Source organism: Sinocyclocheilus anshuiensis, unplaced genomic scaffold (genome assembly GCF_001515605.1).
Source record: "Sinocyclocheilus anshuiensis isolate Anshui unplaced genomic scaffold, SAMN03320099.WGS_v1.1 scaffold1879, whole genome shotgun sequence".
Taxonomy (NCBI): Eukaryota; Metazoa; Chordata; class Actinopteri; order Cypriniformes; family Cyprinidae; genus Sinocyclocheilus; species Sinocyclocheilus anshuiensis.
The window spans coordinates 753,369-776,697 of record NW_015549707.1 but is presented as its reverse complement, the minus strand read 5'-3'; the positions used below and the strand labels follow the sequence as shown (position 1 = coordinate 776,697).

The 23,329-nt window shown below is 38.3% G+C and overlaps 1 protein-coding gene across 1 annotated transcript; it reads right to left on the bottom strand.

Annotated features, from left to right (window-relative positions):
- Positions 1-4,998: 4,998 nt before the first annotated feature.
- LOC107660668 (neuropilin and tolloid-like protein 2) lies at positions 4,999-22,929 on the bottom strand. Its single transcript, XM_016450055.1, has 9 exons — positions 22,415-22,929; positions 17,452-17,508; positions 16,832-16,972; positions 15,233-15,481; positions 14,297-14,344; positions 13,857-13,984; positions 12,966-13,194; positions 10,260-10,373; positions 4,999-6,212 (listed from the first exon to the last, which is right to left on the bottom strand). The coding sequence occupies exons 1-9, from the start codon at positions 22,422-22,424 to the stop codon at positions 5,512-5,514; spliced, it is 1,677 nt and encodes a 558-aa protein (XP_016305541.1). The 5' UTR covers positions 22,425-22,929; the 3' UTR covers positions 4,999-5,511.
- Positions 22,930-23,329: the final 400 nt, after the last annotated feature.

Genomic DNA, 23,329 nt, shown 5'->3' with positions numbered 1-23,329 from the left:
GGAGGAGACGAATTGTTGAATAAAGTTGTTATTTTTGTTTTCTTAGTGTACAAAAAGTATTCTTGCCGCTTCATAATGTTATGGTTTGAACCACTGATGGCAGATGGACTATTCAGAGAGACACCGGCCGGAAGCGTCAACTTTAACCTCTCCTCACGCGCCTCCTCTCAACGCACGAGCACATGTCATCGTGGTGCAAATATTACACACATCCTTCACATTAACATTCTGCAGCTTTCTTTTGACGAATATTGTTTAAATGATGCAATAAAGGGGCATTTTACATAACTCCAAATGCTGTGAAATATGCAGTTGAATCTTTTGAAATCACAATAAATGCGCATACAGAAATCGAGAAGCTGAATCGAAATGTAATTTTATAACAAGTAATTTGATTCCTGACCATATGCATCTGATCTGATATCCGAAATTGAAATAGCTTTTCGATTCTTAACCCTCCTACTAAATTATTTCATTCTTGCATGCAAAAAGACCTTTCTTTTGACGAGTATTGTTTAAATGATGCAATAAAGGGGCATTTTACATAACTCCAAATGCTGTGAAATATGCCGCTTGTTTGTGTGTGATTTCTGAAATGTAAAATAGTCCAGTGGTCAAATGTCATTGAACTGTACTTTTTTAAATATCTACAGATTTAAAATTGGGAAAATGATGTTTTTAATGCTTTTTTTGTTTTAGTTTTTTTTAGTACCTTTACAAACTTCTGCAAAATAATGATTACTTTTCTTCTGACACCATGTCTTGTTCTTTGATTGTTTCTTTCAGTGCACAGTGCGTGCAGTTTTAAATAAGGAGACGAACAGTGAGTACCAAACAAACTTTTAGCTTTTTTAATCCACTGCGTACAACCGCCTTTTCATGTGACCAATCCCTCCCGATACCTGCCAATCTCCCTTGCCGTAGTACCGTAAATTAGTGTCGCAAATATTCAGTGCTTACGTGAATATTACACTGACCATACAAAAACTGTGGAGATCTGACAAAAACAGGTCTCAGAGAGGTGTTTATTACAAATAAAAATGAAAATGAAAGCACATGGAGTTGGCAGAGTGCGAGGGTCATTGCGGTATGCGGATCCGTCACTCATGGTGCACCTTGGTGTCGGACAAACTAAAGAAGTGAGGAATATTTAACAGCAGCGGTCACAGTGATGATGAGGCGAGCACCAGTGAAGTTTCTCATGCCCGCTCCGTGTGTCTGCTGGGCGGCGATCAAACGGACAGGGCAGCGCTTTTCACGAGCGGAGATCGCTACTAGACGAATCATGTAATTTGTTATTTTTATTTTTATTATCTTTGTTCGTTTGTCGTAAGTTATGCTATTACTCCATTAATTTATACTAGCCTATATATCCAGCGCTCCCTGAACGCAGTCTCTGGCTTATTGCCAGTCAAGCGCAAGCACGCTGCAGGGACGCGTCTATAACGACTTTGATCTGATCATAAAGTCTTTCCGAGTCACAGGGCTCAAGTCCAAGTCAAGTCTCGAGTCCTTGCTGTCAAAGTCTAAGTCGAGTCTCAAGTCTTCTTTAATTATGTCGAGTCGAGTCGCAAGTCATCAAATTTGGGACTCGAGTCCGAGTCAAGTCTCGAGTCAAGTGACTCGAGTCCACACCCCTGGTATTTGGGTGGACTAAAGAATAACGTTATCTGTAACTATGGTTGCAGGTGCTAATCGAGGCTATCATGACTTAGAGAAGGGATTTGTCTTTTAACTAAGCTCTGTCCCCTTGGTTACTGTTGCTAGGCCTGACAAGCTTTACAGAACTTCTGATAAATGATTAGAAAAGATTTATGTAAACAGAGTAACTCAAGTGGTAACAAATCAAGAGATATTTTTCACATGCAGGCTGAAATGAAATGCGACATAAAGTGTTTAAAACTAGTTGAATCAAAGTGATTTCTTTAAAGAAATTAAATTTGTGTTTCTTCTAAAACTACAGTTGCTCGCAACATCTAGCTGTATATTCCTTATGGATATTTTATTTTATTTATTGTAAGTCATTGTCAGCACATTTGGCTTAATGTGCCTAAGGCTGAAATGAAATGCGACATAAAGTGTTTAAAACTAGTTGAATCAAAGTGATTTATTTAAAGAAATTAAATTTGTGTTTCTTCTAAAACTACAGTTGCTCGCAACATCTAGCTGTACATTCCTTATGGATATTTTCCTGCTGTTTGTTTTTATTGTAAGTCATTGTCAGCACATTTGGCTTAATGTGCCTACAGCTGAATCACAGACATGCTTGTGTGATATTGCCTTTATTCAAACATGTTCCTGTGGCTCAAAGAGAAGTGTATGGTGCTATAAACACTGCCAAGGTCATGTGTTTGATTCTCAGAGAATCATGACCTGATAAAATATAAACACTGAATGCAATGTAATGCTTTGGATAAAAGTGTCTACCGCATGTGTAAAAGCAAGTTCTTTGAGAGCTTAGTGAGCCTGACTTGATGTTGTCATTTTGATGGCAGTGTGGATATATGTATGCATGTATGCTCACCTTAATGTTGTTTCAAACAAAGATGAAAACGTTTCTTGTGTGCTATATTCCAAGCCATTTATAGCTATTATAGCTTAGTGTGCAAAATTTAAACTTTGTGTTTTAACTGCTGTGAAGAAGACCAACACATTTTCTTTGGAGTAGCATGCTATGACCCATTCACCATACTATGAATCATTCTCAAATTGAACCAGAACCATATATTAAGAAAACAAATGGGGGCTCTTTTAATTTTCAAAATTCATATTGACTTTAACCTCAGTGACAATCACCTAGGGTGGCTGGGCCTCGGGGTCTCATGGAGGCTGTGACCTGCACTGCGTCTGTCCTTTTCAAGACGTATGAGGCCTTGAGTGCTCCCAGAGTCTAATTCAACATGACAGATCAGTGAGATGGACACTGGGAGAGGACTAAAGGAAAATAAGTGAACAGAAAATTAAATGACAGTGAAGATGAAAGCGAGGTATGTTCTTAGTGTGCAGACGTGTCCAGTAATGACAATAATAAAATATTATTACTGGTGAGCTTGGGCTGACTGAAGGAAAGTAATGAAGACTCTAATGGAAATAAGAGGAAATATGCATGCTGGATTTTTTTGTGGTTCACAAGTTGCACATCATACATCGTTCAAATGTACTTCAGGTGGTGTAATTTTATTAAAATGTAATTAGACATCTTTCACATCAACATCTTTACAATTATTCATGTTATGACTAAAATGGAAGCACAATTATAATTTGATATACAACATACATTGGTTAGAAAATATATTCCTGCTTATTTTTACTTATTTAACAACAAAAATAATAATTTATATACAAAAGGTGTAAGCATCATTTACAATTTTCCACACTTTATCTGAAGCTTGTAATGGATTGGTTGAACCTCCAAAACGGTATGTTTAGAGGTTAAAGAACATATATGTGCTGTGGTCTTTAATGGCCGCTGAGACACAATAATAAGTGCACACGGGGAATTTGCTTAAAACAAAAGCTAAAAAGCAACTCTAAAAAACCAATGGCAAAATATGTAAATCAGGTCTGTGTTTGTGTATGCTGTGGTAATATTTGATCTAGTAGCCATTCTTGTTCAAAAGCATGTTCCTCTGAACACCGTGCCCAAAGCAAACACTAAATCCTCTGTCTTCATGTAAACTAGTGTTTTGCCCTAAACAGCGATGACCACAGCTGTATATTACATTTCAAATATGTCCTGATTAGCTGTGATTGTCACGTCACATGCCATTTTTTTTTCAGTGGATGGAAACCTTTCTGATCCTGCCTGCTTTGAGCACGGTGTAAAAGGCCTATTAACACCAAGAACGATAACTATAATAATAACTATATTAGCATCCACATGTCCATAACATTCTGCTTATTATAAGCGAATATGTCCTGATTAGCTGTGATTGTCACGTCACATGCCATTTTTTTTTCAGTGGATGGAAACCTTTCTGATCCTGCCTGCTTTGAGCACGGTGTAAAAGGCCTATTAACACCAAGAATGATAACTATAATAATAACTATATTAGCATCCACATGTCCATAACATTCTGTTTATTATAAGCGCACACTGCAGATATGTCGTCTGCCGCTTTAAATGCTTAAGCTCTTAATGTTTGGTGGATTCTGATTGGCTGTCAATGTTTTTAATCGATCACCAGCTGGGAAAAAATGCGATGATTCCAATGATATTGTTCTGTATATAATATACGTGTAAATAAAACAGATTGAAGTACACAAAAAAAATAAAGGTTCTTTATTGGCATCCATAGAACCTTTCAAATGCAGAAAAGGTTCTTTATAGTCGGAAAAAGGTTCTTTAGATTTTTTAAATGTTCTTCAAAATAGGAACTGTTCACTGAAAGGTTTGTTGGGGAGCCAAAAATGGTTCCTAGGGCTGCACGATTATGACAAAAATCATTATTGTCAATTATTCTGTTAAATTGTAATTGCGATTATTAATTATGATTATCACAATTTACACTGAATGATGTTTATACCATTGTTTGAAGCAACTGCATGCCATATTTTTATATGAAAATAAACAAGCTGAAAACACTCAAAGAGAAAAACTTTTATTGTTTTTCTATAGCATTAAGGCTTAAATGTCAACTGTACATTGCTTGGTTTCTTCTTTAAATAATAAAAAAGTAAAAATATTTATAAAAAAGGTATTATAATGTTATACTAACACAAAAATTAAAACAATGGAAAAACCCTTTAAGATAACATGTAGAAAGACAAAAAAACCACATCTTAAGCACTCAGAATAACATAAGTGGACTTTGAACGATTAATTGCCGCTTTGAACCATTACGTAATTGTGGCATCTGTAATTGTAATCGTGATTAGAAATTCGATTAATTGTGCAGCCCTACTTCTATAGCATCACTGCAAAAACATCCTTTTTATTTTTAAGAGTGTATGTATTGAAGTATGTTTTACAAGAAAATACTTTCAGTCTGTCTACTTTCTACTAACATTTCACATTTAATTAAATGTTACTTGCCATTTTTTTATAAATATTAATGAAAGGTACTTTCTACAACATTTTGTTGTGTACTTGTGGTGTGGACTTCACTATTCTCATAGAATTAGAACTATTATTAAAACTTTATAGTTATCATCCTTGGTGTGAACAGCGTTTAAGGTTACAGCAGGGGATGGTTTTGGCTTCAGTTCATAATAGGTCATCTTTATTTGAGCATAATTAAGAGTTATCCACAGAGTCAAATGATGCAAAACGTGAGTTAATGCCAAGCAACAACACAAAACCTACATACTGTTTATCTTTCATTTTAAATTTACATAGATTAAAATAGCCAGCCACACGGGGTCTTCTCTGCCTGTCCGTGTACAGTCCGTTCACTCAGTGCAATCCGTGCTTGTCTATATGACACTGGAGCCCATGCATTAAAAACAGCAATGCAGGACAAAGCCAGTTGTGGTCAGGACTCTCGTTCTCCCTCGTCTTTCTTCGCCATCTCAGAAGTCCATGGATATGGAGCGCTGTCCCGGGTCCACCACGGTGGTGGTGTTGTTGCTACGAGCACTGCCATGGTTTCGGATGGTAATGCTCCCGCAGCCGCTTCCAACACTGCCCGCAGCCCCTCCTACGCTCCCACCCCTCACGTAGATTTCACAGGGGATCTCCTCCATCACGCGGTCCTCGATCACCTGCTCGGCGCAGTCGTAAGTCTGTTTGTAGCCGTAGCAGCTCTTCTTGTAGGTGCCGGTGTTGCTGCTATTAAAGGTCTTCATGGGCGGTGGCTTGGAGAAATCGTTGTGGTAAGAGAGCTCCATTGAGCTGAGCGTGGTGCGGCTCTGCTTTGTGCTGCCGCCTGAGGAGGCCTGGGTGCCACAGTGGTGCTCGTGGATGCATCGAGACATGGTGGAGGCGCGCCGCAGCTTATGGTAGCCGTCCAGCTCATCCGACAGCTCGGCCAGGTCTGACGAAAGCTCCTTGTCCCGGAGGGAAAACAGCTCATAGTTGGGGGGATCAAAGACCTCCTGGAAGCCGCCTTTGTTGAAGACTGCCGGACGACGGGCCACTACTTTCTTACGAGGTTGTTTCATTTGCACCAGGATGGAGATGATGAGCAAGACCAGAACCACACCAGCAGAGATGCCGATTACCGTGCCGTGCGTTTTTGTGATTTGGTGAAAGAGTCCCTTGGACTTTCTCTCTGAGGGTGGAGAAACAAAGAGCTTTTAGTCAAACAAGCTTTAAAACATAGAGAGACATTCAAACATACTTTTAATAGTTAAAAAGTAGTTATATTGCATATATAAAAGCACAAAGAAGTCGACTCATTCAGAGATTCAGAGAAACACCTGAGCTTGCAGCCTGAATGGAATGTATGGACAGGGAAAATATGCCACAAAATAATATTTATAATGTTTTGAACTTGATAGTTGCTCACAACAACAAAAATAGAGACCAGTTCAATTTGTGAACAAAAAGACTCTGATGGTATCAGTTTAAGTCAGTATAATTTACATTTATGCATTCAGCAGATTATTTTATCCAAAGGGACTTACAAGACAGGAACATAAGCAATTCATCACAGAGCCAACAATATTCACAGTATACAATGCCACATTTATTAGAAGGCTAGCTTAAAAAAAAAAAAAGCTAAAGCAGAGGAGAGGAGAAATGCAGAAAAGACAAAGAAAAGGATTTTGCTAGTATATTGGTTTAGGGTTAAGATGAACATTTGTGGTTAAAAAGTATATAAATGTGTATTTTTCTTAGAAAATGACTGATCGTTTCGCTAGATAAGACCCTCATTCCTCAGCTTGGATTGTGTAGAGCACTTTGAAGCTGTACTGAAACTGCAATTTGGACCTTCAACCTGTTGGCCACCATTAAAGTCCATTTTATGGAGAAAATTCCTGGATTGTTTTCCTCAAAAACCTTAATTACTTTTTGACTGAAGAAAGAAAGACATGAACATCTTGGATGACATAGGGGTGAGTGAATTATCAGGAAATTTTCATTCTGGAAGTGAACTAATCTTTTAAGTGCTGGCGGAGAAGATTGAATTAACATAGACTGACTGAAACATTACGTGTAAATTTGGGGATTTATACCTTTTTTTAAAGCAACAGATTTTTTTAAAAGATTTTTTAAAGCAAAGAATTGAGCAAGGATGCATTAAATTGATAAAGTAACAGTAAAGACATTTCTTATGATACAAAAGATTTCTTTTTCAAATAAATCATGTTATATTCATCAAAGAATCCTGAAAAACATGATGAAACATGACAGCAAATCAGCGTATTAGAATGATTTCTGAAGGATCACGTGACACTGAGCACATTTACTTGCACACCAGTAAGCTGATAACTCACAAATATCAGATAATTAAAATAACCAGGTTTCCCGTTTACATGCACACCAGTAACCTGACAACGCAAGTAAGCTGCGTTTACAGCTTACTTTATTAATAAATCATAGCGTAGCATCAGTTCTGGCAGGTCACGTTAATCAAGCTCGCATCAGCTGACTCTCAGCTGATCCACGTCTACCTATAGAGATGAGACACCAATCACAGCACTCGTATATAAGGTCCTTTAGTATTATCACCAACTTCGTGTTGCTCAATAGCTAATTACCCTCCTCCATCCCCAACTCCTCCTCTTGTCAGTCAGGATTCAGCCTTCTGATTCTCCTTGAATCAGACTCATTTCAAAATGTTATATAAAATTATTGAACCTAATGATATCTTACATTTATGTTGGTTTTGTTCTGTTACACTGGGGAGTTAATGCTGCTCTCCCTGCTCTTATCTATGCTAGACTGCATGAATGCCAGTGTTGGGAGTAACACATTACAAGAGTAATAATATTACAGTAGTATATTACTTTTTGCTGTAACGCAGTAATATAACGCATTACTAATAAAATTTGGGTAATATTATTACTCGTTACAATCTCAGTAACGCAAGTTACAACAACATATCTTAACTCTAAATTAAGTGGTGAATTTACCAACACAGCAAAACAGCACCAGAGAAAAAATTCTGCGGGTAAAATAGTTTGTCTATTTCCTGTTGCTGGAATTAGATGGTTGAGATGACTGCAGAGACGGATTCTACATTTGTGAGATGGACACACTCCTGTTATTTTCAGTTCATCGGAGAAAAGGATAAGAATGCATAGTCAGGTGCAATATGTGCGACACCAAACTCTCAACATGGAGAAATAGCACGAGTAAAACCTGGAAACACCTGGACTGGTGCCACTAACACTAAGCTATCGGAGAGAGCTGCGGGGTCGGAGAAGAGAAAAAATACGGCGGACGAGCGCATACGAGCAACAAAAATTAAGTTTAACTAAAAATAAAATCTCTTTTTATTAAATCATAGTGTATATATAAAATGAATGAATATGCGAACGTATTTTTTTGTTGTTTGTTTCCGCTGTTTGATCGCGCCGGCGCCTCACGCACACACGCCTACAGCATTGCAAACGTTGAAGCCTGTTCATTATCAGAATAAAATAGTCAACCAAACGTATAGATACACTGGTTAATATAAATAGTGCATACTGCGTACAATCCGTGTCGATCAGCCTGAGCTCGGGCCAGACACACATTTGCTCATGTGACAAGGATGTTTTTTAAGCGCGTTAAGTAGCCTGCCTGGTTTACATAATAAATAATAGTTTATCATTCAAATACATCGCAAATATGGACACATTTAATGGATTATGAGAGAGGTAGGCTGCGCGAGAACGCCGTTTGCTTTCAGTTTCGCATTGAATTAGCCTAGTTCGTTTTGGCTTGTTTAGCAACATATATTTTTCATTCTTGTTTTCTTCTGAAACCGTTCAAAATAACCTATAGGCTAGGCATTGTGTTTATTGTTTGTATATTATAACATTTTGCTTTATTTACCGGTGTTATTTATGAATGTAATAATGCGGTTTGTGCTTATCTGTGTTTAACCTAAACTACAACGTAACATTAATGTAGACCTACATACCGGTATCTAAATATGATTTTATAATTTTATGCTATATAGACCTACCACATTACCCTCCACTGGATGTAGAATGAGCAGCAATAAACTACATTTTGGCATTTTATAATACTAATGTGGATATTTTGATGAAAGTAACTCAAAAGTAGTGTAACACATTACAATTCAGAGACAGTAATATTGTAATGTAACTAATTACTTTCAAAAGACAGTAACTAGTAATATATAATGTATTACATTTTGGAAGTAACTTGCCCAACACTGATGAATGTGCAGAGAGTTCTTGCCCAGAACAGAACCATATACCGCCAATCCAAATTGTATGCTAATTGTCAGTCATCTTTGATGATAGTGGTCCTGACAGAAATCAGGTTAATTCCCTTTAGTGACGTCAAAATATAATCATTTGCGTATCTGACTCAGAGTATTCCATATGTTTGTCAGTTGTGATGTTAAAAAGCTAAAGCTTGCAACATGTCAGCGTGAAACTTACAGCTCATATTATCCTCTCATGCAGTTATATATGCAGCGTTTTGACTCAACCACTTCTACTTCTGCTGCACGAGATGAGAACACATCATTTTGAGTCATGAAAGAGTCTGCTTTTGTGATATATTTCCTTCTTTCTTTACTGCGTAACGTTTGCTCTGTCTAGATGCACTAACGATGCGTTCCTGTCACGTATCACACTTGCGCACTTCAATAAGCCAACAGAAAGTGGGTTATTGCATTTACATGCCGCGCGAAATTAGGGTAAGAGGCAAAAAAACTACCTGTGTCGACCGGTTTATGCTTACGCCGTTTATGACCTTACTCCGATAAAAGAAAACGGGTTACCGTGTTTACATGACCACGCGTGTTTCTGGCTTATTAAACATAAACGGCATGTAAACGTGCTCACTGAAGACTGGAGATGACCAGTAATGGCTTTGCCATCACAGGAATAAATTAAATTTTAAAAGATGTCATATGAAAATAGAAAACAGTTATTTCAAATTTACTTGATTTTTGCAGCATTGGAGAGCATTTTAGCATTACTAACCCCAAACTTTTGGTAGTGCGTATATTCAAAAATAAATTTTGAATAATCCAAAGGATATTTTACAAATAAATAAAACAACAGCACTAAAACATGTTACAAAAACAGAATGGTTTTGTTGAAAGAATAGCATTTTAACCACAAACGGAGGTTACTGTTTCAGGTGTTGCAGGTGAGAAACAGAAGCTGGTGTTTATGCAGTAACTCACCCTTGCAGTGGTTCTCATCCCAGGGGTAAACGCAGTTCTGAACGCCGTTGCACACCAGTGAGTTGTTGATGCACATGTTGCTGTGACAGAAAAAGGTGCTGCTTGAGCATGGAGCTGAAAAACAGAACAGATAGAGAAGATTAAATCTCTTAAAAACAAGGCAACCCCCATTCTTTCTTCTCATAGCAGGCCATCTGCAGATACGTGCGCCTCATGCCTGTGCCACAGGCTGTGTAGCGGGTGTTGAGCACAACACTATAAATCAAATCTAACAGCCATCACAAAGCCCATCTGGCCAAGTTGCCATGAAGCTCTTGACTGAACATACGCTTAGCATGCTAGTCAGAGCGGAGGGTAATGAAGAATGGAAAGCGAGGGAGAGGGGGAGATAAGCTTGTAATTGAAGGTGAGTGCTGATCTCTGGGGATGAATCCTTCAGGCTGCGTCTGTAAACCCTGACACTCATCTCCTCCTCGCGTCTCCCTCTTTCAGCTGCACAGCCTCATCCCTCGGTCTCCATTTTATGCCAAAACCCAAGCATCCTCCTTATAACTGCTGTGCTAGAGCTTGAGTGAGGAGGGAAAAATCTCATCCAGTTTAAAGGACTAAGTGCTTCTGACAGAGGCTTGAAGAGGTCATAACTTTCATTTCCTGGCAACGGCTCCCTGCTCCCACTATATTGTGCTCATTTCCAAAATTGTTCGACATTTCTTGCCTTCCAACAGTGGCCATTGACGACTGCCAAAGTCACACCACATCCCCTGACACATTATCGCTCATCAGAGGAATGGGGTGAGGCGCCAAGTGTATTAGTTAGAGAAGAAACATTAAGGGTGGCGATCCAGAGCAGGATGTACACAGTCTGACAAGATGAATGTGCACTACCATTCAACAGTCTGTGGTCAGTAAGAGTTAATGCTAATACTGCTTTACTACTAAATTAATACTTTCATTCTGCAATGATGCATTAAATGATAGTAAAGCCATTGTTACAAACAATTTTCAAATATTTTTTTCTTTCAGTACATCAAAGGATCCTATAAAATGTATCACAGCTTCTTAAAATATTAAGAAGCACAATTTTTAAGAACTGATAATACGAAATGTTTCTTAAGCAGCAAATCAGCATGATTTCTGAAGGATCATGTTACACTGAAGACTCATCTGTCATCACATAAATTACATTTTTAAATATTACATAAAATATGTAATAATACTTGATAATACTTCATAATTGTTTGATCAAATGGATCCTTGGTGAGCATAAGAGACTCCTTTCAAAAACATTACACAATCTTAGTGACCCCAAATTTTTGAATGGCAGTGTATCTGTGGCACTGGCCCAGAGAAAACTCAAATGCGAACATGTATTATTGTTATTGGTGTGCATTCTGATGGTAAAAGGACAAATCTTCTGTAGTGCTCAGAGTGTATGTGAGGTTTTGAAACACACAGTGGAAAAGAAAGTGAAATTGTTGCTCATTGCCAAGATGGTAGTGAAGGCATTAAATTAACCAACTAATCCAAACACAACTTGGCTGTGCCAATCTATTCACAGCACTGCAAGGCTTTCAGCAGCTCTACGAACATAGCCATGAAAATCATTTGCATTTGCCACTGCCACTGCGTTTGCGCTCTAAGCAAGATTAATATTCAGATGGAGTTGACATTGAATGCTGCAATTAATTCCTCTGATTATTCTGGCATTTATTAAAAGTATTACAAAGTAGAGCAAAAATATCCATTTGCTCCATGGTAATTTTCCGCAATTTGCATACAAACTTTAAACACCAACTGTCCTGAAAAGCAAAGTGGAAAGAAAATGTGATATATCATTCATACCAAAACATCTAACTCACGAAATAAAGCTTCATTTAGTGTTTTCTTTCTTTCTTTAAGAGGTGCAGATAACTTCCAATTTTCCATCAAGACTGACCCATTAGCATGAGGTTGGGGGAGTAATTGGCTTTTTGATATCACTGCTTTCTACAGAGATCACTTTAATTAACTTCACACTCCTTAAATGGTCCATTTTTAAATAAATGCCAGCTTGTTCAAGTCAGCTCCCATGGATCATAGCATATTTCAGTCAATTATTAAACATCTTTTTTTCTGACATTTCAAGCAACGTTTGTGATAAACTTGCATGCTTGAAAAGAGCTGATTTCAATTTATGCATTAGAATGTAAAGGTTGACAGATAACAATATTTAATCCTAGTGCATGTAACAGTTAAACAGAGATGTACAACAGCATTTTCTTGCATCATATTAAGTTGTTATGTAAATGGCTTGTCATTTTCATGAAATCTGGCACATTATAACCTAGGGATCTGTCCTGCTCGCTTTGTTTTCGTGCTGTTTTCATACTGCGGTTAGCAAGATTGCTTTCTATCCTGGACAGGCAGACTCTGCCTAAAGCACATTACAAAATTAAATATAAATGATGCTTCTACCCAGCCTGCTAGCTTTAGCTCTTTTTTTTTGCTAGCTGACTTGGCACAGACTTCTCCAAAGGTCACATCCATCCATACTAATTTGCCCATGAAATATGAATGCTTTTCACTGCTTCTCAATTCAATGATACAAGCAGCCGCTAATAGTCTTCACTGTGTTTTATTGATCTGTATATTTGGCTATACTCACTTTGTCATTCTGTATTAGTTACCAACACTGTACTTTTGAACGTTAAGAATGTCTATACTCACGATCTACAAATGAGGTGAAGAGCATGCGGAAACGGCTGAGTCTGCTGCTCTCGTCGGCCCACATGCGCACAACGCCCACGCCGGTATCCAGCATCACGTCATTGGCCACCGTGCTGCAGAACTTCGCTTTCAGGTTCTCAATGGCGCTGCTGCCGTCATACACGGCCACAAAGTTCTTCTTGCACTCATTTGAGTGCTCCATCTGGTACTCGAGGAAGCGAAGGTATATCTGTAGGGATGAACCAACCTTTAGCAAATGCATCAGCTAGATTCTGCAAAATGCTGACTTGAACAGGACAAGAAAGAATACAGCAAATAGCAAAAAAGGAATTTCGAGCAGCACGGAAAATACTGCTGCAGTTTGGTCTGACACAAACTGAACTGTCCTGATCTATGGGGACTGCTTACTGAGAATAACAACAACAACAAAAAAGTTCCTGGCTATGTTTTCTTTAAGACACAGGCACAAAAGATTACAAAAAAAGTTGGCCCTCACAACTCTAATGACTTATCTTCATGCTTTGTAATCATTCACTCTTTAGGTTGTTTTTTTTTAGCCCGCTAAGTGTTCCGATCTGCTTAGAGCAGGTGAGTGTATAATCCCCGGGCCATCTTAATGCCGTTTTCTTCCCTCAGTCTTATTCCTTGTACTTGCTGATTCGGCTCTAACGCCATTTCTGCATCATTGGCCTAATTCTTGCTGCTGCTGCAATGCTAATTTGAGCTCTTGAAAAGTTTTCTCAGCAGAAAAAGGGTCAGGGGGGCCTGATGGCCTCCTGTGGTCTTTCGTCAGGCCCTGGTTTTAGGTGCTCATATATCTGCTCGTGGCAGAAGAGCAGGGTCATCTCATTTGATGAACTGTGCAGGTAAAGGAGAATCGAAGAGGGTCACCTTGGACTGCGGAGGGGCACGGATGGTCCAGATGCAGTCCAACGCATCTCCATTTTTGACCTTATCCTCTTCTTCCACCTGACTGGAGTGGATGACTCCGTCTGTACCACTGATCTCAAACTGGCAATCTGCCGAAGAAAAATGTGGAAGCGGGAAAATACAGGGTAGAGTGAAATAAGGAAAAGAGAAAACCTAAAGTGGCACTAGCTAAAAGAAAGCAAGAGAAAGCAGTGACTGCAAATGGGAGGCAAACGGAGGGTTTTTGGAGAAAACAGAAATGGAAAGTCCGACAAGAGACAGAGTCAGATAGGCAGCATAAGACCAACAGAGAGAGGGAGGAGTGGAGGATGTCAGTGGCAGATAGCCTGCAGCCTGCCGCAGAGAATAGAAAGCACTTGAGATGGAATTGAAGTAGGGGGTGAAAATATTGAGGGGCTTACCTGGAATTGGATTTAGCAATCCACCGACGTGCAAATGAAAATCTGGGTCTGAAATGATAAGACAGATATCGCATTACCCAGATAGCACACACTGGAAATCCCATGCTCCAAACGTGCATTAAAATCCAGTTTAAGAGAGCCGTGGGTGCTGAGGTGCAAAGATCTGCCGCTTGATCTAATAAACAGCATTTAGTGTTTGTCTTATTAGACCTTAAGCACACAGAACATCTGAAAGTCTTAAAGCTACTGCATCTGAACAGGATTTGGCCCAGAATTGTCATGCCTAAAAATCAAATAAATCAAGTTGAAGTATTCATATTCAAAGTATAAGGAGAGCATAACAACAACAGCAAGCTTGCATGAATATTTCCTACACTGTAAAAATGTTAACTTAAAAAAATGTGCTTCATGTGGTAATCTCTAAATAAATAGAGTTTAAGTAACAAATTTCAAATACAAATAACATCAATGAATCAACCTAAATACATTAAATTATACCAACAAAAGTAATTTCAAAGATTAGATCAGGTAGAAATAGCTCCTTAAGGTAACAACTACAGGTTTCCACATTTTACAGTGTATAATAGTGGTCATAAATGATAAAATTGTTATCAGAAGTTGCCATTGAGGATTATTACAAAATTGTTGTGAAATCTAATTTACATAAGGAAGGTGGTCCCATTTATATGCAAAGGTAATTAATTTAACGGAATCGAATCGAATCACCAATTGCTTAAATCACTGGATTCAGTCAAATTTACTGAATACAAACTCCTGTTTGTGCACATCATGCATCAAGTCAGACAGACAGACAAGCAATGCTGCAATGTGAAACAGGCAAGCAAGGACTCTACAGCATCAAGGCCACCTCTTTAAATTCAGAATGCATTTATGAAGTAAATACACCAAACTGCCTGTTTTCACTGTCAGGGTTACCTGCTATAAAAGTGTATTTGACGCGGAAACCTAAGCCTTCCAGCTCCTCGTCGCTAGTGAATTTAATCCACATAAAGCGGCCCGTGGAGGTGACCACGCCTGGACTCTTTGGCCCACAGAAGCGATCAATAAGAGGGGAGAAACCAAAGGGACCATCCCTTATCTCAATATGGTCAAAACGGCACTCGAAGGAAGGCTCGATATAGTATGTTTTGTCAAAGGCCAGCTGAATTCTCTGTCGAGGGAGAGCTGCAGGAGAGAGGGAATCAAGAATGAAAGAGCAAACATTATATTTAGTTTATAACTGTACAGTATGTGACACGGTAACCTGTGCTGGAGGAAGCCATTGAAGCCATGGGAAAATTTATCAAAATGAACAATACAGATTTTACATCCACATTTCATCCAGGTCCACATTATGAACAGACAGTCTACTACAAATGAAGATGAATTCTCTTTCATAACCTTGTTGAAAGAACATGATAGACCATTATACTGCAATGCACATCTAATTTGAATTCATTTTGATTTATTAATACAAATAGAGGAATGTCCACAGTAATCTCCAATTTGTGTTGTACATAAATACACAAACATGTAGTACAATTAAGCAACATTGCACTTCAAATAAGCATGTTGGGAATACAAATGTATTATAAACATACTACTTGAATTTCAAGTATATTTTTTAATACATTTAATACTTTTCACCTTGGTATCCACTAACTAAATTTTGAATTTAGGTCACCTGCTTGAGGCACATCAACCATAATCATATCAGTCCCTGAAACAAATAACCAATGTCACTGTTGATTTAGGGTTGTTCGGCTGTATTTGCTGCTGCTTGCATTAAAACCACATACTCTGCATTTTCTACAGTTATTTATCAAGAAAAAATAGCTTCTTTCTGTTCTACATATAAAGGCAAATAAATATGCACAGGATTACTAATATCCATTCAGTTAAATACGTTCCTAAGGTAAATTAATGTCACTTAGGCCATTGGGTAACGTGGAAACTCCATCACGTGCAAGTATTTGTTAAAATGTTCATACTCTATCTACATTATCTTGTTGGTCTGAAATGTGAAAAATCACATCAAGATGCACATGTTGAAAGGATTGAAAGGGGAAATCCAGCCGATGGTAGCCACATGTATTTATTCAACAAAAATAAATAAAAACAGAAATAAATGCTTATATCTAGTTTAAAATGATGATTTGAAAAATTATATATTTATTTCCCTCAAAAGTATTTGAATGTACGTCAATTTGCTTCGCCCAAAGGGGGCGCTCTTGCACTGCTTCAAATACTGTTATGCCAGTACAAAATGGTCATTCACACTTGTAGTGTTATACTAAGATGCACCAGCAGATATGATGCTGTTTAGAGAATATAATTAATGTTGTATATACCATAATGATAAAGAGAAGAGTTCTTAAGTACCTAGAGGCAAAATATAACACTTCTATATTAGTAAACGTTGTTAACTTGAGGCAGACATCAATCATGCTGTCATTAACAGTTACTGTCAGTTTGACATCTAACAGCTGAAGAACAGCCGGAGAGGCTTCTTTCATTTGCTTTTAGGGAGGTTACCTTCTAGGATGTACACACACTCCTTGTTGGGTGGATAGGAGTTAGGATAGTTTGGAGATGTAAACAGGCCTCCATTGATATTCCGGGTCCACTGGCCGCACTGCTCAGCATTAGACAGAGATTCACCCGCATTCTGCGTCTCTGTGAGAACAGATAGATGACGGGAGGATTGAGGAAACAGGAATGAAACAGACAGAATATGGCATTTGTTCGACCAAAATAAACGAAAAGTGCAACTAAGATTAGCAATCACTGAAGCAGAGTGAAGAGACTGGGTCAGTATTTTTGCAGATGGTGACAGTCATCAACAGCTGACCATAGAGTCCCACACTGATTTGAGTAAGAATTTGTACATACTTATTTTGAGCTTACAAAGAAATACAAAAACAAATATTTCAACCCTAGATCCACTTGTCTGGTCGATAGTAGCATTTCGTTTGCATTTTTAATGAGTTTAAAACTCTACATTTACTGGTCAGTTCAGCCGCAAACTGTTCAGAAACTGAAAGCAAAAAGAGCTGCATGGAAACCCTCTGCAAGCGCCCAGTGCAAAAATGTGTATAGATAGGACTGTCACAGTTGACAATTCCGATATGAGTGTGATAATGTGTGAGTCATACCTTTAATTTTCTGCGCCAGGGCAAATCCCTCTTCTATTACAACGAGGAGAACCCAGGCTGGAAACAGAAGTGAGCAAGAGCATGTCAAATGTTAGCAAACAAAAATAGGCATGTGACATCACATTCTAGCCACAATCGTGTCCTTCATCCGACATGATGCTCAGGACACCCGTATACAAGACTGGGAAATACTGTATCAGCACTGCAAAATGACCATACCGGAAATGACTTGGATTCTTAAGTATCCTGACATTGGTAGATCCTTAAAAACAGCACAGAATCTGACTGATCCAGTCTCGTCTCTCTCTGTCTGAAACCGACTGTTCTAACAGCACTGATTCATTGTGCAGAGGCAAAGGCCATGGGCATTGTGGGGCACATTGATCACACCAAACTCCTCTATTACTCTCCGAGCCCTGTATCTGGACAGGAATAAATCTGTCAGACTGATCAAACGTTGAAGATCCTTGTCATGTCAAAACAAGTCTTGCACTTGACACCCTTCTCTGACACAAGGCCAGATGGCCAAAGATTCCCTGCCTCGAAAATTTATAATTAAATGACAAAGCATCACACACAGCCACATTGTTGATTTAATTATGATGCTATATTAATTTATTTCCTTCTGAGTTTTGTGAAAATTAATTATCTAGACAGCAAAATAAAGCAATGAACGGTCTCAAGTGTGTTTATAGTGTTGGTCACTGAATTGGCAGTAAATTGGTATTTATTTTCAGGCCAATCAGTTGCCATTCATTCAGTATGATAAGACACAGCTGAAGACAGCCACATGTGCGTTATGTCAAGTACAGCGTGCCTCTGCTTTCATTCTGGTACACTTTTTACAGCCAGTGTGCAAACAAAATCAAAAAGACCCAATTTCCAGGGTTCTCAGAAGCAAAGTTGTCATAGATTAGTAAACTTTTATGGGCTAGTGACGAACAGCAGAATATAGCAAATATGGTGGAAGAAAATCACATGTGTTTCCGTGACTTTCTAAACATAGAGAGATTGATTATACCATTTAGAAAGGAGATGTCAAATTTATCATCACCCCCACAAACAACTTACAATGTTAATAACAGTGGAAACGCGTCATCAAAGTCGGTCCAACTTTCTGTTTTCTGTTCAAGATTATATTTAAATATCTATTATATCTATTATATACATATAATGGAAATTATATGTATATAATGGATATTATATGTATATAATGGGTATACAATATATCCTCCTGACTGCCAGCTATGGAGTTTTGTCCTCTATTTTTTTAGGGATTTCTCTGAGACGTTACATGTCATAGTTTTAAGTCTGGATGTCCTGTACAGAGCACATTCAGGGCTTTTCAGAGATACCAAATGATTGGACATTAATTTAACACAACAAATGAATAGAGAAAAAATTATGTATCAATATTCCTATTAAATATTAGATATTATTATGAAAATCTTGCTAATTATTACTCCTATTACTGCACTTATTTGTTCATTCTATGTTGCCCCAAAAACACATTAATATGCAAATTAGAAACAGTTTATAGATACATTGTATGTAATGGAAAAACTAAACTCGTTTATGGCCATTTTACACACATTTCACATTAAAAAAAATGTTTTTAAAAAATATCTTTCATAACAGTTGAGAATCATCTTTATATAAAGTTTGGTATAAAAATGAAAATTGATTTGTGATTAAAACAAAAATCCCACTATTTTTGCCTTTTCATGTCTTTTTATATTTAAAAAAACAGAGGACATGGCATAACAATTTGAACAATGTCTAGAAACTTGGTATTACAAGCACTTCCTGTATATATATATATATATATATATATATATATATATATAAAATAAAATATAATTTTTCAAAAATGTTATTTGTGCAAATTTTTTCTTACGCTCTAAACAATGTAATGACATGACAAGATATTAAATTCACAAAACTGTTTTTTTCCTGGTAGTCAGGAGGACATAATGGAAATCGCTCAAGTGGCAATTTGCTGCTATGGTAACCGTGCCGCCTGTTTGTCAGCATTTCGAAGGCTGCATACATCAAGACGGTATCACTTCAGAAAAGTAACTATTACATTGCAGAGTAGGAAACAAATGACTGTAATTTACGAGGAATAACAGTAATTTTAAAGATTAGTTTTTTTCTCTGAAATGAGACATCCTCAAAGAGATTTAGGACAAAAACAACCTCCTGAGGGCGCAGCCTTCGAGAAGGGTATAACTGCAGCCTGGAAATTAAAAAGGTGCCATTGTCCGGTGAGGTCCGGTTGGGGAGTTACGGAACGATCTCATATCGTATAATCTTATTAACTGTTTATCTCCTGAACTGCAACTTTCTTTACCACGCTGTTCAGCGCCAATCCTGCCGTGCAGTCAGTTTCACTGGTTAAGGTTAGGGTCAGGTGTGGGGTAGGTTTAGGGGTTAGCATGTTTTGTAGCATAATGTAGGAAATCAACACTTTAATCCTCCCACCCCGTTTTGGAGTTCCCGCCCCCATTTGGAGATCTCCAGGCTGCAGTTAGAGAAGGGTATAACTGCAGCCTGGAGATCTCCAAATGGAGATCACAGGAACCCTGTGAATTTCGAGCCCCGGGACGCCCCCGTTGCTTAGAACAAAGCGATAGAGTGAAATCGTTCCCCTGCGCTGCACTGGGACGGCTCGCGGGAGAGCTCGTGGGTGATTCCCGTTTATATCATTAAGCTGAGGTTCAAACTCCAGTCCGAACAGCACTGGCCACAAGCTTTGGGCTCTGCTCTCACGGAGAATATTTACTTATATAGCATATTTTATTTTAGATGAACTAGAAACAATGTTACATTTATAAAGTTTTATTTTGAAATGTAAGTCAATAACAATTGGCTGGAGCCAGAGCCAATGGTGAAAGTCTTTGCGCGAGGAGACTCCGCCCCATTTTGGAGGTTCTGCCCACTTTTGGAGTTCACGCCCCATTTTGGAGATCTCCGGTCTGCAGTTATACCTACTTGCCTATTTTGACCTGACAAGGAAGTAACCATAGCAACAGTACTTTTAAGAATTATCATCGGACGAAACACTGTAATTATTTTTCATTTGGCTAACTGCTAGGAGCACCAAAAGACAATTCCGTTACTGCTCGGGCTGAACCTCAACAGACTGTGTTTACCTTGACCCGAAATAATACATCAGCGTGGATTAATTTGCTAAAATACATGTTTGGCAAAGAAAAGTCAAAGGCGATCTCCGTGTGATGAAACATGCCGCTCACGCTAGAGGAGGAACCCTATTTCTTGAAGAGATGTCAGACAAACACACATGAAAGATGAACCCAAGAGCTCACAACTTGTATATAGGCTAAAGGCAAATGGCAAATGAAAAAAATGCATAATGAAAAAGGTTTTAGAGTAGCCTAACTTAATTAAATCGAGTTTTGTCCTTAAAATGAGGATGGCAATAGTGGCTCCAGATCTCACATAGGATCGGATTTTCTGCATGAATTATCTTGACTGCTGTCTGGTTTCAAATGAGCACACATCTGGGATGAGCCCCGTGGGACGAAGCGTTAAAATGTTATGATGCGTTTGAGCAATACATCCACACAAAAACCCAAACAAATCTCACTACTAAGGAAAACAATATATTCTCGCTTTATTATACCTTTAATTGACCAAAGAGATTGACTAGCTATTTTCCACTGAACTGTAGAGCTTAATGTCCTTTGAATTAAATGCGGCACTTTACTGTATTTAAAGTTAATTAAAAACAGGTGACAGTTTGCCTGTAGCATATCAATGTGCGCTATAAAAACTTCAAACTAATTACTCATACTGGTGTTAAATACTTCACGTCTCCTTCATTTCTTTACAAAAACTGATTTCTTTAGTTTGTGATTTTGACATTCTCTAAGGCCACACTCGCATTAAGCCAAATAGAAATAATAAGAGTAGGATTAATCGTCACAGGCGCATCTCGTTATAAGCCAAACAGTACAATCTCATTACAGAATCAACAATGCTTTGGTTGTAATTCAAATGTGCAATAGAGCAGTTGATGGCAAATCAATTTAGGTTAGAGTGAAATTTCGCCATCATCATCTTTCACATTCATCCAAAACATAGAATTGGTGAGATTATGACTTATTTTAGAGCTTGATCTTCTTCGTGGGCCTTAATTCACAAAGACATTTGGTCATATATTTTACATGACAGTATTCGCCTTGTGATCGCACAAATGCGAAATAGTGAACATAACATAAATAAAAACACATACATATTTTTGTGAATATGAAATATTTTAATTATATTAATATATATTAATTATATTGGTCTGTATTGTAGCCTACATTGCTATACAACGCGTTACCACATTTTGTCTTGTTTGCATGGTCTGAATTAATTAGCTACTGGGAGTTGAAAACAGGAAAATGATCTCAATATACATTTACAGAAACCTCGATATCACGGTTCATCAGTAGAGGGGGTCATGAGGGCTGGGGAGCAGCAGCTCGCGCTCCAGATGTGGCACGCGGGAGCTGTCACTTCAGCACTCGTGCGCCGCTTCTGCAAATGCCACGCGCTCACGCGGCGAAGTTGCAAGAGACGCTGCAGAAATCTAATGCAACTCGCCTTTTGTTCTGTGACTATACCGCTTTTAACGTCCAAGTGGCCATTTTTGATGGCTAACAGTAACACAATACATTTCCCCTCATACAAATGAACAGCGGTTTAATGAAAATGAAGCAAATAACGAATAGAAATTGATTTGCCAGAACTGGCACATGTGATACATAGCTAATAAACAAAAGCACACCTGTAGGTGGCGACGCCACGGTTAGCCCTGAAAACTGTAACTTGTTATTACGGCTCTATGAATGTTGAGATGTATTTGTTTTGTTGCAACGTCCATATAGAACCAAACCGCACTGTGTTGTCAGACACGCAACAAAAAAAGAAAGAAATTTTGGTTGAAACTCACCTCTGTGCATTTCCTCTCGTTGTGAATTACCGCTGCTTCCACCTTGGTGAGCTCTGTTAGACGAGCTTTATCTCTCCATTTTACCAGACCTACAAATCCCAATTTTTCTTCGATCTCGTTAATCCCATTCCTCAAACTGGAAAGAAACCACTGTATTCCTCACAGAGAACTCAAGTCCGCCTGACAGGTTGTAAATGACTGAGTTAATAATCCTGTTGAGAAATGTGCTTTGTAAATCCATATGCAGTGTGTCACCATTCAAATACGCGGCGAGTCCGGGAAGAGACGCGCGTCTGCGGGAGTCTCGGGCTGAACTGAGGTGATCGCACTAAACGAGGCTTATTTGAGCTTCGGGCGCTGCTCGCTTGATTGAGCAGCCTGTGCGCATGCGCACTTCACGAGAGCACGACGCGGTCAAGTTAAGGTGACGCGATTCGCCACGGCCGCAGCATCAAGTGTATTGATTTATTCTTTATTGAAGAGTTGAGTAATTTACTGTAAAGCAGGCTGTTTTTTGACTAGGGACGATGTAGGCAAACAACAGCCTCCAGTCATGATTTAATTTAAATCATTTGACGATTGTCTAGTGATAACAAACAGTCCTCTCCATAAATGCATGAACCTTGTAAAATAGAAATGCAGTTTTTTTCAGGGTACAAGACGTGATGAACTCATTGCCAATGACTAGTATCTTCTGACTCATCTGCTATATCTTCTGGAGATGTATCCGAACTGTAAGTGAATTTCAAATCAACCCAAAACCACTTGAGGAAAACGCATAAGGTAATAAAGCATTTGGTCATGTTTATTTTCAATACAACATTTCAAAAGACATCTACTGACAAACAGCATTTAATTAAACGCAACCAAAACATTTTGAGAGTGATTCATTAATAATTAAAACAGAGCACAGAT

What these genes read in the sequence shown, in the direction of transcription:
- LOC107660668 (XM_016450055.1), bottom strand. An exon ending in CAAATACACTTTTATAGCAG is followed by an intron (nt 14,345 to 15,232) that starts GTAACCCTGACA and finishes TTATCATTTCAG; the next exon opens with ACCCAGATTTTCATTTGCAC. An exon ending in GTGCCCCTCCGCAGTCCAAG is followed by an intron (nt 13,195 to 13,856) that starts GTGACCCTCTTC and finishes TCATCCCTACAG; the next exon opens with ATATACCTTCGCTTCCTCGA.